This window comes from Lepisma saccharinum, chromosome 25 (genome assembly GCF_977018435.1).
Source record: "Lepisma saccharinum chromosome 25, izLepSacc3.1, whole genome shotgun sequence".
In the NCBI taxonomy this organism is placed as follows: Eukaryota; Metazoa; Arthropoda; class Insecta; order Zygentoma; family Lepismatidae; genus Lepisma; species Lepisma saccharinum.
The window spans coordinates 1,662,939-1,678,766 of NC_139253.1; the positions used below are offsets into that span (position 1 = coordinate 1,662,939).

General features: G+C 38.6%; 1 protein-coding gene across 9 annotated transcripts in view; it reads right to left on the reverse strand.

Annotated features, from left to right (window-relative positions):
• LOC145978876 (uncharacterized) overlaps nt 1-15,828 on the reverse strand; it is a 164,433-nt gene that overhangs the window by 56,824 nt on the left and 91,781 nt on the right. For all 9 annotated transcript variants that reach the window (XM_083111783.1, XM_083111784.1, XM_083111786.1 and 6 more), the window contains 7 exons: nt 14,842-14,871; nt 13,593-13,706; nt 12,012-12,038; nt 11,696-11,824; nt 4,686-4,706; nt 3,301-3,420; nt 2,847-2,879 (listed from right to left, as the gene is read on the reverse strand). In XM_083111783.1, the coding sequence (XP_082967909.1) occupies nt 2,847-2,879; nt 3,301-3,420; nt 4,686-4,706; nt 11,696-11,824; nt 12,012-12,038; nt 13,593-13,706; nt 14,842-14,871 (474 nt within the window). The remainder of the gene's footprint in view (nt 1-2,846; nt 2,880-3,300; nt 3,421-4,685; nt 4,707-11,695; nt 11,825-12,011; nt 12,039-13,592; nt 13,707-14,841; nt 14,872-15,828) is intronic.

The window sequence follows — 15,828 nt, forward strand, 5'->3', positions numbered from 1 at the left end:
AAGTCTATGCCTAAGGGTATCAAGAATAGTAAAATGTTTTGGGAACTAGTAGAATTTACACCAAAAGCACAATTATAACTAAACATATATATCACAATTGCTCTTGGTAAACTTACTACAACAACTCTCAGTAACAACTACTTTTTAACAACTGATGCCAATGCCCAAGCATATATATATATATATATATATATATATATATATATATATATATATATATATGAGGGGCGTATCATAAAGAATTACACTTTATTGATTTAATGCAAAATGAAATGGCGTAATTCCATGCACTGCGCAGGATGGGCGCAAGTGTACCTTGTCTACCGCCAGGTGGCAGCACCGTGTGACAGTGCGTAGTCTGTGGCCTGTGCAGCCGTCGAAGCACAACGTCACGAGTGCTGTTGCGGACAACATGGAACAAGATGAACGTGGTCAACGATGGACGAGTTGGTTTTTGTGGAAGGAAGGGGAAACAACGGCACGTATCCATAGACGGTTAGTGGCTGTGTGTGGCGAGTATGCAGTGTCACGGAAAACGGTGTATAATTGGGTAACTGGCTGGAAAAACGGTCAAACGTCGACGGAGAAGGGAAAGAGTCCAGGGCGACATGTGAGTGTGAAAACAGACGCAAACATCGCGCGTGTGGAAAATGTCGTACTGGAGAACAGGTGTGTGACGTTTACGGAACTGGAGAGGATTACGGGATTAAGCAGACGAACCCTGCAACGCATTGTGCACAGTGACTTGAAAATGGGTAAAGTGTCAGCTCGGTGGGTACCGAAATGTCTTAACGCATGCCACTAACAACAATGGTGTAGACATTTCCAGGGAGCTTTTGGAACTTTACGACCAGAATCCAGCTGATTTCATGACGAAGGTTGTGACAGGTGATGAAGTGTGGCTGCATTACAACGAACCGGAAACCAAATCCCAATCCATGCAGTGGAAACATAAGGGTAGCTCCCCACCCAAGAAATTCAAAACAGCGCTCACGGCTGGGAAACAAATGGCCACTGTGTTTTGGGATAGTGATGGCATCATCCTCATTGATTGGCTACCGAGGGGAACCACCGTTAACAGTGCAGTCTACGTGGCAACACTGACGTGGTTGCGTCGTGCAATTCAAAAGAAGAGGCAAGGCAAATGGGGCAAAGGTGTGCTTCTCCAACATGACAATGCCCGGCCGCACACCAGTCGTGAAACAACAGCTGCTATTGACCGACTGGGTTTCAAGGTGTTACCACATCCAGCATACTCTCCCGATTTGGCACCGTCCGATTTTCACTTGTTTGGCGCCATGAAGAAGCCCCTGCGTGGTCACCATTTCAACAATTGTGAGGAACTCCATGAGGCTGTCCAGCGATGGGTGCACACAACTCCAAAGAACTGGTTTCAAAATGGTCTCGAACGACTTCCACACCGCTGGCGTAAGTGTCTACAGCTCCAGGGGGACTATGTTGAGAAAGTGCATATAGCCGATTAAATGTATCTATGTCTGTATGTATCAAATACAATAAAGTGTAATTCTTTATGATACGCCCTTCGTACATATATATATATATATATATATACACACACACACTCTCTCAACCAATCAGCACGGGGTCACATGACCCTGACGGGACATACCCGAATTTCACTTACAAGTATAAGTCGTTATTCTCAAAATCTGCAAGTGTGAAGAAGCATACTAATATATATAAATACCTAACTAATCAACAGACTCACGTGACCTTAGGGTAGAATTTCCAAGCTATATATTCAAGAATTATACTCTTGTTAAAATATCCAACCTTGAGCTTCTTTTTTAAAAATACCAGCAAGCACGCACAGGTAATTCATATCTCAGAACTCAAGAAGTTCATACATTCATTCCCACTAATAAAAATCACGCAGGTAAAGGAAACATCTACTAATAGGTCATAGCGGGAAAACAAAAAGATATATACAAAGCCTCTTAGTTCTCATAAACAAGATAATTTATCAATGACATTACCCTATTGCATGAGTACATGTTGCTTGCAGGAAAATGCCACACTAGATCAATACATACACATGTACGTGATTTAATACGTCAGACCAAACAGTATGTTCCAAAAGTCATATACATTTGTTCCTACGTTGACTCACAGCAATGAGAATGAAAGACAGGGTGTATTAAAAGTAGTGTCTATTTCTTTTTTATAGGTAATCAAGTAGTCTGTAGTTTTTTCATACCTAAGAAACCACCTTGACACCATTCTCAAACAAAACTAACCACCTGCTTGAAGCATAACTCCTAGTACGAAAAAATGTAAAGTTCTCCCCTGTGCTTAGCACCACGCCATGAAGGCGTATAGTAGGTGTGGGGGTAACGCCCCACACTTTCTTGATCCGGTCGTGAGTGGGGGTGATGTGATCAGCATCACGCTCCTGACCGCCTTTACCCCCCAGGGTTTCCCCCAGGTACCCATGTTATTCGACGCTGGGTGGGCGCCGTGGCCGCTTCCAACGTTAGAAACGTTCCCGGATTTGAACCGGCCGGGAATCGAACCCGGGACCTTGAACATGGTAGTCAGACGCGTTACTGACTGAGCCACCGCAGCCATAACTTCTAGTACGAGGGTTGTAGAATTCGTAGTAGAGTTAGGCAATTTGCTACACCTACAAATTAGCTAAATCCACCAAAAAATATAAAAATATAGCTTAATTGTAGCCCAAATAGGATATGGTATCAAATGACCTTGAACAAGGTCGTCCGTTGAACCAATCAACCTCTTCTACTCGTAAACATAACTATATACTAATTGTTTACTCAGAGGGGCATTATTATTGTGGGCAATTTTATAAGAAACTTTTAACTTACTAGTTATTTCATGTGTTTCAGAAATGTCCTTCTCTGTAAATAAACATTAGAATATAATAACTTTCACACTGCTCTCAAAAAGTGAATAATTAATATTATTTGTAACATATTTTTTTCGTATCCTTACTCTATTTGTAGGAAAAGTTTATGTATTATTATTAACAATGCATCATATAATTTAAAAAATGCTTCACTTTCTTAATTAGGTTTCTTTCAAACAGAGAAACTTCATAATTATGTAGCTTGAATAAGGATAATAAGTTTTCTTATGTGATGAATTGCGATTAATTTGGAAGAAACAGCAACACTTTTACTATTTTCCTCTACACATTATTTATGTTGAGACTCAAGACTTGAACCAATCTAGTCTCCGTTCTGTATTGAGAAGCTTTCAAGGAATATATTTCTAATTATAATAATTATTAGACTTTATTGTCTGTAGACAAATACTTACTGCAAGTGCTAGTGCAGTCGGTTTGATTTCCAAAGAACCCTTCGCCATCGCAACTTCCGTTATTAGAAGACGAAATTTCGCATTCGCCGCTTGGCATACAGGTCCAACATAGTTGTTTCTCTAAAAATGAAAAAACAAAATTATACATAATAGTTACTGAAATACGTTATACTAATTATTAACTGAAAATTACAAGGAAGTATATTAACATGACATAAATCGAAATCCAAATTTTTTTGTTAACTTTTCTTGTTACTATCCTTCTTCTATCATGAAGAGATTTAAAAGTTTAAAAAATTACGTTTTATTTTTGCTTCTCTTGTTTCATGATAAAAGCACGTGCAGACTCAATTCTTAAATTATGTAGGCTTTTAGGGTATTCCGAAAATAATTTTCTGATTTGAACTGGTCACACGTTTTTACTGCACAGAGACGCATACACCAAATTCTGTATAGAGGTACAGTGGGATACACAAGTATTGCTGAGCAAATTGTCCACTACTACTTGCATTTTCATTATTTTTTCTCTTGCATCCTACGTGTTATCAAGGATTGGATACTCACGTATGCTGTGGAAGAGGCTGTCGATTCTTGAAGGTCTCATTGGGTAAAACAAAGAGAATAAGCGTTGTTGTTTTTGAGTTGGTGTTTTAAGTCCACTTTATGCACAGTAAGGCTAATCGGGAGTGGACCTACAGTTTAAAGTGGGATCCGAACCACTTGTGCCTCCACCGGGTATCGAACCCGGAACCCCTTGATTACAAGGAGAATGAGCATTGTGACAGACAATTTGATTGGTAATATTTATGCATTTCACTGTACATGTAAAGTTTATTTTTTTGCCAGATGTCTGCGACATGTACTTTCATGTCACTTCATGCACACAATCTGGACATCTGTGGCGACAGATAAAAAATCAAATTCTACTCGTGCCACACATTTTGTAACGTTTGGAGAGCATATTATGCTTCTAAGGGTGAAATTTGTAATTGCTAATAATTAGACCATAAATTACAACAATGAACAGATTTATCTGAAACAACTGGAAGTAAGATGTAACATTGAAAAGTCATAAACAACCACAACCAGGAAATTATTATTGAGATATCATGCACATGTATTTCCACAGCAGAGCGAGATTTTTTAAATAAAATTGTTATCTTGTCTCGTTAAAATATACACGCTCTTTTAATATACATTTATTTATTATGCAAATAAAGGAATTTCTGTATAAATCATGAATATCCTGTTATGTAGCTCAACACGCTCAATGTCACACACAATGTAAGTACGGTATTTAAGTGACAAAGGACACGAACATTTTAGTTCTGAAGAAAATTCCTAATTTTCGTCTTCAGAAAATGAAAAACAAACAGTATACTTACCCTCAAGTACTTCCTTTGGTACTGTAATAACAAACAAAAAGACAAAAATTAAAGTTTTTTACATAAATATATTTACTGAAAATATAACATATAATTTCGTTCATTGCAATCATAGCATGAACAATACTGTCATTTATGTAAGTAAAAACTGATATGAACATCTAATGAAATAATCCTGAAAGTTCCATCTGCAAGTGAGAAAATAGTTAATAGCAAGATACCTATTTTTGTAGTTCTATTACATTATTTATGTTGTTCCTGTGATAGCATTGTATAGTTAACATTTGCACAGATACCCTTGGGGCGCCCTATATAAAGATTGCCCTGATGTTCTTGAATCATCCCAAAGTGATTCTACGTCAGGCATTCAAATTAGGGGAAGCCTAGGAAACCGACACTAATTGTTATATGCTATTTACTGAAGAAATAGATCCGTACATGAATGAAACACAAACCTGCTGCTGCTGGTACGGTCAACAAAGTTAGTAATAAGTTTGTGTCTTATACAGCGTATATTGAGACACTTGTATGTTGAATTGTATCATCTGCAAATATGCTGTTTAAAGAAACAAACTGCCAGACAATTAATTGAGGCGAGTGTACACGGTCTCTTACTATGTTCCCACACTAGCTCGCACTAAATTAGATGTTCACTACTTGCAACTGATCACTTACTATCCACAACCGAGAACTAAATCCCCACCCCCTTAACTCCTCGCCTATTTCACTCATCGGAAGTGGGGACCAACCACCTTCTTACTTGTTGCCTTGTCTCAGGCAAGAAGCCAGCTATGTCAGGCAGGCCAGGTGCCACGTATTATATTTTAGAAATCTACATTTTCTTGAGCGCTGTTTGGGTAAAAGGAGGTGTGTCTATTCCCTTACAATTAATTTGTATTTCTCTGGCCCCATCTACAAGATGGCGCAAAAAGAACGCATGTTTTTGTAATAAGTATAACGTTGTTTATTTTCAAGATACAAACGTTTTATTAACACCAAAACCATCGGTAAGAAATGCAGTTTGGATAGGTATACAGTGATGATTTAATTATGGAAGATGAAGTCGGAAAGATTACATGAAAGATGTTGGCAAGGGCACTTTGAGGAGAGGCTCTGGATGTGTGTACAGCAACAATGAGGTCCTCTTTCAGACATCATCTTCCATACTTAAATCATCACTGTATACCTATCCAAACTGCATTTCTTACCGATGGTTTTGGTGTTAAAAGTGTTGAAAGTCAACGACGTAGTTTGGTGCACTATTTGGCGCTCGTTGTAGTGTAGGTGTATCCCAGTGTCAGACTGGTGCAAGGAAGTTCAACTAAGTGGACGCTGTAGCGCCGGTGTTGGACATGCTCTCTATCAAAATTGAGAAGGGATCTCTTGGCACGGCACGAGTGGCAGCTTGCATGGAGAACATGACTGAGTCCAGTATCAGACCGCAGGGAGCGAGAACGACGACGATTTTCCAGGGTAAGAGCCGGCGGGTGGCAGTAGTCGGCGAGCATCATGGAACTTCGGCGGCCACTTCGATCCCCACAGCGAACTAGGGGGGAGAGGTGGAGCGCGTGCGTGGATACCTAACGGTGACAACCAAGCGCACAGCTCGACACACGACTCACGTACCTGGACGTACGTTCCCGTTTGCCTGCGGGACAAGTCGACTCCGAAGTTCCTTCCTCCACCGGGGAGAGCCTAGAGTAGGTAGTTCCCTGGTTGCTACTTTAAGGACCCTAAACACCTCCCGAGTGGCGGGCATTCAACGCTCGTGGAGGAATTCAGGATGCCCTTCAAGGGAAAGAACAAACACCGCCAGTGCTGAAAGACCTTTTCATGACCGGAAGCACCGAGCAAAACTTTCCCCCACTAAGAGTGGGACAAAGTACTTTTTTGGTGGGAAGTTAAGGAAGATACGATTGTCACATTAGGGACCAAGCAGTGCAACCCAGGGTAAGGTAACAACTCCTGATGCGGCTAGCTGCACCTCCGGGCGCCCGGCTTAAGGCCTAGTGGTGATAAATAAGACCGGGAGGAACGCAAGAACTAGGATGTCGCGGGAGGGGAAGTTACCTAGCAACAACCGCTTGAAAGCTCAACCTGAGGACGAGGGAGCGCGTAGACCTGGGCAAAAGCAGGGCTGAGGAGGAGAAAGGCGAAGGGCAGCAGAAGCTAATTGGAGTGGTGACCCCCGACAGCACCGCACTCCTGCGCGCCTTGGGGTTCAGGCACCGGGGACCATGTGTTTGTTGCGTCATTCTAGGATGACAATTACTCCGACTCGGAAGTTGACCTGAGGGGTATAGGTAAGCACATGGGCATCAAGTATGGTTCCTCCGGGTAGGACAGCAAAATTCAGATGGGCTTCGAGTCGCCTTCTGGCGAGAAGTCGCCGGCCCCAAGGCTAAGAGAAGCCAATGCTGCCCAACGCTTGGACCCGAAACTGAAGCGCCGTTGCCCGGAGAAGCAGACGAGAAGGCTACCAACGGACTTGACCTGACAATGACTTCTCCTCCTTTTACTCAGACAGCTTTTTAAATCTTCGATCCGGCTAATTTTTATGCCCGTTTATCAAAATTAATCTTCGTTCGGCATTGTACAAAATTACGGTTGTCGGTCGGAATGTGTAGGCCCTACTAACACTTAGAAATTCCTGATGGCCTTCGGACTGAACCTACACCTACTTCCTAATTACCCGTTATCATCCTCTCTCCAAGGATAGAACCATTCTTTCTCAGTCTGGGACCCACCATGAATGAAGGATATTACACTTCATGGGACCTATAAGCATGGGAGCCGGCAGAATTACTTGCAGGGTGTGCACCCACTTTATAATCATATCTTTGTAACATCGAATACTTTAAGAAGCCCTCTTGTACAGTCAACGGCAAAGATAATGGTAGGCAAATTGTCCACCACTATTTTCATTACTTTTTTTATTCTACATCCTGTGTTATTTTAAGGAATGAAACTATGTTGGTTCGAAGCAGGCATTGTTCTCTGCTTATTGACGTCATTATTTCAATTCATTGTCACCATATTGTGCAATACAGACCGAGGAAAAATGGTGGTGGACAATTCGCCTACTGTTTCTTTTGCCCTTGGGTGTAAGCTTGCTTAAACAAATTACACATACCTCATTCGAGGAAAGTAAATATGTAATTTAAAATACTAATTTACTCTAGTCTAACATCTAACTAAACACACATGCTGAAATTGAAAACAAAAAGTATTTACTCATCGAATTAATGTGACGGTTGGGGCTGCCTTTTCCGCATAAGATGGTATTTTGGGTTGAATGGTGGTTAACTTAAGTCGTAGATCTGAATGAGCGTCAAGTCTATTTCTGTGCTTGATTTTCATTTGAATCAGAGATGAAAAGTCCCTTTTCTAATAAATATGAGGTCGAGAAAGGCACGAGCAATTTCAATGTCTTCTCCGAAAGTTCAGGATACTCACCTCTTAAATGTAGAGTTTAGACAACGTACAGCACGGGTTGAATTTAAATTGTTGAAACAATACAGTTTAGTAATATAAATGTAATATGTTTTAAAGACATTAAATACATTTTCGAACCCATTTCGCGACCCACCAAACGTTCACTCGTGACCCAGCAGTGGGTCGCGCCCCATAGGTTGAGAAACGATGGTGTAGACACTAATACAGCTAATACACCACGTGACACCAAATCAACGATTTAGACGAGTCGTTGTTGCATTTTGAAACCAACTATACACGCGAGTGCAAACCCAGATAGCACAGAAGTTTGTGGCAGCTTGCTTGTGGCTTGTCAAAGATAGTTGTATCGTATAACCCCCATATATTTTATTAACACAGAAAGGCAATTTCTCTCTATTGTCGGATATCAGAAACCCAGAGAGGAAACAGACACTAGAATCTAAGGAATGCTGAATAACGAAGTTACATCAATCTTGATGGTTACTCGGCGTAATAAAGAGTTCAAGGAAGAAATTCGGTGCATCAACCCGGAATTCATGGCAGCAATCCTTGGAGGATGAATTCAGTAATTACGGCAGTAAGATGTTATTGGTTAGACCGCCCAGCGACCAGCGTTAGTAACCTCTGTGAACGGTGACTCTTCACGTGGATACGCTATTGGGAAAAGGCTATTCTACGAGCCAACGTCTACTGAGAGCTTCAGCACCTAGTTGAAACAGGTAGTTTTCCAATCACCATACCCAGACAATCTTAGGGAGACTGAAATCCAATTTATATGTTCTGTGTATTCATTTGTCACGCCATGCTATTCAATCACTACCTCTCGTATGAGTTAATGACGCCAAGCAAGTATGATTAATGAAATGAGATATCGCTACCCAAAGGACATCTAAGGTACCCAGGTTCAATCCTGTCGTTTCAAAGTGAACGATACATGGTAGAATGCACTGGAATTTTCATGCACTTCACTTCGAGATGCATGAAAATTGAAAGGTTATAAGGCTCTGATACTTGAGTTTTTCCAGCCTGAATTTCGCCCCCCCCCCCCCTTTTTTTATTTTCTATAATTACGTAGCTCTTAACATGGACAAACAGTTATCCAATCCTCGCCCATTTCAACATCTTCATTTTTTAAGAATTAAGTCGTTTCGTCACTACTAGGTATTAATGTTTGCTCAATTAAAACTCTTAACCATATTTACACAAGATTAAATTATAGAATCCATAGAGCGGACACGTGAAATTCTGTTCATAATAGGAAGCTAATGGGAAATTTTGCCATGATAAATGTCGAGACTTTGTTTTGATGAATTGGATGAAATTATTATCACCCTAGCTGAAAGGACTGTGCATTTCAATGAGGTTGAACCCCTTGCAACCTCTACGACATATCATAGTCGAATTTTAACCCGCCGTCTGCGAAAACAAATAGAAGATAAGGCTAATTCAGAACCAGTTCGATATCCAACCCGCAAAATGGCTCAGTTTAATTTTCCTATGCTTGAGGGTATACAGTTTCAGAGAACGGCAGGGCGAAGACATATCTAAATTTCTGGATAAATTCGGTAGTCTTTGCATATTAAACAAATGGGACGAGGACAAGAAGAAACAGGTACTCCCTGTTACTTCTCGGCCCCGCTCTCAAATGGCATGAGCCTTGGACTCGGAACCCTGAAAATAGAGAAGATAATTATGCGACATTAAGAAAAGGCTAACAGGGAAGTTCACGGGCTTCTTGGATAGACTTCAAATCGAAGAACAAATTCGTTATCGATTCCACCATGAAAATGAACCCGTTTTCACTTATGTACGAGACAAACAAAGTTTGCTACTTAAATTAGATTCCAACATGCCTGTTGCGAAACAAGTCAAACATATTTCTCACGGTTTACTCCCAGAGTATATTATAGAAACTTATCGCCGAGAGTATGGGTCCGTGGATGATCATCTGCAAGATCTTAAGGATTTTGAAAAGTTTCAGTATATATATATATACGGTATACGACAAGCTTGATGGAAGCATGACGCAATCAAGTTTCAAACATGCTGCTCTCTGTGACAAGCTTGTCATGTCACGCTTGCTACACTTTTCACACCGTGGTAACTTTGTTCCAAACTTATTCACTTTACATGAAAATCTTCTTTCAAGCTCGGAGCAAGATTAAGGTGCTACTGGAAAGAGAGTATCTTTCTCTCTCACTCACTTTCTCCTATTCTCTTTCCCTATCCCGCTTTCTTATTTCTATTTCTTTTTCCCCTCTCCTCTTTACTTCTCCGTTTTCCTTCTCTTTCTCCTACTATATATCTCTCTCTATCTTTGTTTGCCTTCTTTATTATATCTTTTTCTGGTTCTCTGGTTGTCTTTTTCTTACTTTCATTGTCTCCTGTGTGTCTGGCTTTCTTCCATATCTTCCATTCTCTATCGCTATTTTCGTATCGCTTCTCTTCTCTCCCACTTAAAACGTTTCTCTTCCCATGACATGAAAACGATGACACTTTTTGTAACCAAAGAGTATTATTTAAATTAAACACAAGAATACGTTCGCATGAGAACATGCAGCATTCACTTGATGCCTCTCAGCTTATGAGTAATCCTTCTTCTTTCGTTATTCAAAAAATCCAAGTCACGATTTTCTAAGGAAAAGAAGTTTGTTTTACTTTTTAGCAAGAATATTTACTTAAATGTGCAATTCCAATTGTTTTCGTGAAATCATAGGGTATTACAATTCAGCTCATTCATTCATTCATTCCTTATTCTGTCCCTGTCAAACAAAAGACTGTCGACTTTGGCCAAAGTTCCTGTTCTTCCTTGTAGGCTATCAGTTATCAGTTCCTATGTAATGTCAATAAATTCATTAGGTACACGGCACAGTTTTGTAAATAAAACCTTATTCTTGCACTTTTACACTTTATGTTCTGTTTATATTGTCTGTTTGTATATTTGCTAATTGTATTGTTTTCTTTAATTTTTTGTGTTTTTTTTTCCTTGCAAACCAATCTGCGGTCTGTAATTGGAGGTTTTCCTTTGTTGATGGCAGTAAATAAATAAATAAATATTACTAGTTGACATTTGCGTGAGTATCCATTAAAATCCAAATGAGAGACGGGCTTAAATCAGATAACAGGGAGAGACGTGAAATAGGAATTGGAATTTTTAAGCGTACCAGACTTTTATATAGTATATTTCGTTGTTGTGAGAATTGTCCGCATTCCAAGAATAAATGTTGGACCCAAAACTAAAAACAAAACACAGTCTATAATTCCCATTACAACAGATTTGACAAGATATGCACATCGGGTATATCGCTATCTGTGACAGCATCAGTAGTAATACACCAAAATGTTGAATAAATACAGAATGCACATACCAAATTACAGAGATTAGAAATAACAATAATTATTTGTACAATTGGAAAAGACGTGTCGATGACGACATTTGAAAATAACGCCCATGATATTATCGCTTGGATATTTTCATTTTAAGCAAGTAAATACTATTTGAATTATATGAATGCATCATGTTTTTATATTGTTAAAAATGTATGCATTCTTACCGCATTTTTTGGCGCATTGCATCTGGCCAGAATGCAGTCCCATATCTTTGCAGTGTTCTCCAAGGTAGAGGAATGGAGTACACTCGTTGTCGTCTTGGCAGGTCCAGCACAGCTTCCTGCGGACTTTAACTGTTGGAGAAATCAAAAAGTAATTTATCATTAAGCCAACAAGTAACAATATACGTAGCATAAAATTATTTTTTTAGCGCGAGAAATTGTGAATAAAAAAATGATGATTTTTTACTAAACAGTCCACGTATTAATATAACAATAAACAAATTTAACACCACAAGTAATAGATATTGTATAAACTTACCCCTAACGGTGATTTTCATTTTCGTCTCTACAAAGAAAATGGGATAAAAATCATCAGAATAGGATTTATAATACATTGTTACTAGGGCTCGGATAGTTATGCACTAAAAAACGCAAAATATGCACTACGAAGTGTAAAATATGCACTTTAAAAACCCGTTTAATTTATAAATGCTGTATATTACAAACTAAGAAAGATTACATGCCAGGCAATGAATACTGTATGCATTATTCTGAATGCTCATTCGCTACAAAGATGTTTTACAATGAATATGGTTCTGCGTTAAATGAAACATAATACATTACAGATCAAGATCATGATTGCATTTGATAACAACATGATGTCTCAAATTTTCGAACTTGAAATTCCTTCTGTTTTCAGCTAGATTAGTCTTATATTTAGAAAAGACACGTTCCACTTCGCAAGATACAAGTGGACTGTATTTTAGGGCAACAAAGTCAGACACATCAATTTCCAGATCATCCACACGTTGTTCATTTGTATGCAGAATTTTGCAAACTTTCACCATTGTTGCATACCCACTGTTCGTTTTCAATACTGCATCCAATTTCTGTACATACACAGGATCATCAACCTGGGCGGGTACCTCTTTAACGTCTTCAATAATTTTGATGTTTGATTGAAGTTGTAACTTGTTTGAAGTTGTAACTTGTTTGAAGTTGTTGAAGAAAGAAAGACAGAGAAAGGATAAAGAGAAGAGAAGAGAAGCGAGAAGAAAAAGAAGTACAGTATATGCTCCGTGTTGGTTGTGGATACAAAAATATGCACAACATCAACTTATTTTCATAAAAATATAAACCTGCATATGAAATATGCATTTTTAGTTAAAAATCCTTAAATATGCATTTGCATATGCAATATGCAAAATGCATAATTATCCGATCCCTAATTTTTACACAGTACAAAATCAGTACACGTTGTTGTTTGTCCTTGTCTAATGCCTAAGGTAACACAATTTGTTTTCGACTGTTAACTATTTTTTAAAGTTTTTGTTACTTATCTGGGCGTCGCCAGAAACTTATGTAGTGGGGGTGGGTACAGGTCATTCATAAAACTTGAAGGAAAGAAATTAATAACAATAAAATCTAGTGTTATCATTCTTATGATTTATACAATAATAAATCTTATATATATATATATATATTGTAACAAAAATAAACCAAATTTATTCCAAATTTATAACAACAACAATGATAATAATATTTGGTAATAATAGTAATTTCTTCTTAAAGAAACAAAATTTAACCTAATTAACTATGCTTATTGCTGGTATTATATGCCTACGTGGATTGGTTAAGAAGGTCAGGTTGGTGTTATTAGCATACATCTCCCAAGTTGCTAAGGCCTTCCCTAACCGCTCGTCTCTTGTAGTTCGTAACAATGTGTTGCACTGTCCTTTCCTCATAACGACAGGAGCGAAGGGTTAAAAAATGTACATGATTGTTGTAAATCAAATATGGCTCTCTTGCACTCTTCGTTACATGTTCAACAAGAATTTGCTTGTGAAGTATACTTTATTTCCAGATCTGCGCCGCACAATAGCAATTGTACAATACTTACTGCAGTATGAAATACAGGAATCTTGATCTTCAAAGAGGTCTTGCCCAGAACAGGATTTCTTTCTTGTAACATGTAGTGTACAGCCTCTATCCTCACGCTTCCAGCACATTCTTCCTTAAAATAAATGAAAGACACATTCAGTAACTTTTATTGTACTTTTATTAACCTTGCACTATTATCCTGTATACTGGGAATAAATACAGAGTGTTCGAGAAATAAAAGCCCACCGTTTAAAAACAGAGGAAGATATTGTTATGATTTTCATTTGACAAGAGAGCGTCGTCGCCTTGTAATCAAGGCATCCCGGGTTCGATACCCTGTGAATGCAGATAGTGGTTCGGATATCACTTTAAGCTGTAGGTTCAGTCCTGATTAGCTTTAATATGCATATTGCAAGAAACAGAAACTCTCCGAGTTTTACACCAATAGTGAATACACGTGATTGCGCATGCGCGTCAATGTGCAATGCAGGAACAATCCTGGCACTATTTAGTAGATAAACGGACACGCGACACTACGGTAAGAATAGAATCTAATTGGTATTGATTTAAGCAGTAACATTTATTTTACTTTCTAATGTTAAAAAGCACAAGAATCAAATGATACTTTTCATCAACGTTTAACCTTTCCCAAATACTACGTCATTCAAATATGACCGGGATTGATCTTTTTACCAAATCCTTTATTGTCATATACTTATTTGCACATGTCACCCTTCGAAGTACTCCCCTCCAGAGCCCATACATTTTTTCCAACGTTCTGGAGGCAGAACTTTTTCATAAAAGTTTTTCCGTTGGCTGCATATATACTCCCGAAGACTGCGTCGTTATCCGCAAACCGCATGCCTTTCAAGTCTGATTGAAGCCTTCCAAACAGGTAGAAATTACTTGGGGCCAAATCGAGACTTTATGGCTGGCGTGGCAGAAGGTCCCATTTCAATTTGCTCAGGGCTTTATTCTCCCAAGGACGCACAACTACTGCGCATGGCAGGTTGTTTAAGAAAAATCAGTCTAGGCCATATTTGAATGACCTAGTAATTAAAAATCAAGCATTTAAGTTTCAATAATAACATTTAAAATAAATATCTGATGAAGGGAGTTTGTGTCATCCCAAACCGTTACTTAAAATATTGATTTTATGCGCTTGTAAAAACCGTAAACTACAAGAGAAATAATCCTACTATGTAAGAAATGCCTACATGCAAGATAATTAATTATAGGTTGTAAATAGATATAATAATGATAAGTACCTCTATGTTTGACTCGTTTCGTATGTGATTCTGTAAAAATGAACAATATTATTGCAAAAATGAACTAGTAAATAAAATAATTACACATTGTTATTGATATATTCGTTAATATTTTTGTGTGTTATAAGTAATGAAAATTTTTCAACTTTTTAGATATATGATTCATAAATATACCATAAGTTAATATATTTCTTTTAACGATAGTTGCACAACATGTAAAGATATTATATTGTGTACTTATGCGATTTACACCTCGCACCTTCAGCATACACTCTCATACATTATGTACGTTTGTCTCTAGGTTCAAGAAACATGCAGTAGCTGAAGTTCTGTGGAATATGCAGTATCATTTGACAATAGACAGGTATTTCTTCAACTCATAATAACGCTCATTTCCCTTTTGATATATTGAGGTTTCTTCATATTAATTATTTACAGTGTACCCTGTCCACGCGTCCCGAAGACTGTGTTTAGACCCGTGTAGCCACTGACTTCAACGAGTATTAATAATAATAATAATAATAGTAAAACAACCACCATCACCTTCAGAACAACAAAAGGTGGCCGAAGGTATGTGTTGTGTACCCAGTTTCTCACATGAAATAAACTATTGAAATAATGTGAAAAGAGCAAGTGTGTGTATTAGTTCTCATAGTCAAAGGAAAGCTCTCTCAGCCGCTCCCTTTAGAAAATAAGATACTCCTACATCGCATCCGAAAACACCTGAGACCCACTTATAAAACCTTTTCGAGCAGGCCTCATATCCAGGAAGCTATAAACTCGGGGCAAGCCCCGGCATCTAACGACCTGTTTGGTGAGATAAAACCTTTTCCTAAGCTCTTGCCTTGACTCATCTCACCCTCCCTTCCTATTTATAGTTCCGCTAATGACCTAACCCGTTACAGAAAACTTTCGCTGGTCGGTTGTCTAGCGACACCCACGCCTACCCCAGCGGTCAAGAATTGAAAAGCAGTCATTACAAACGTA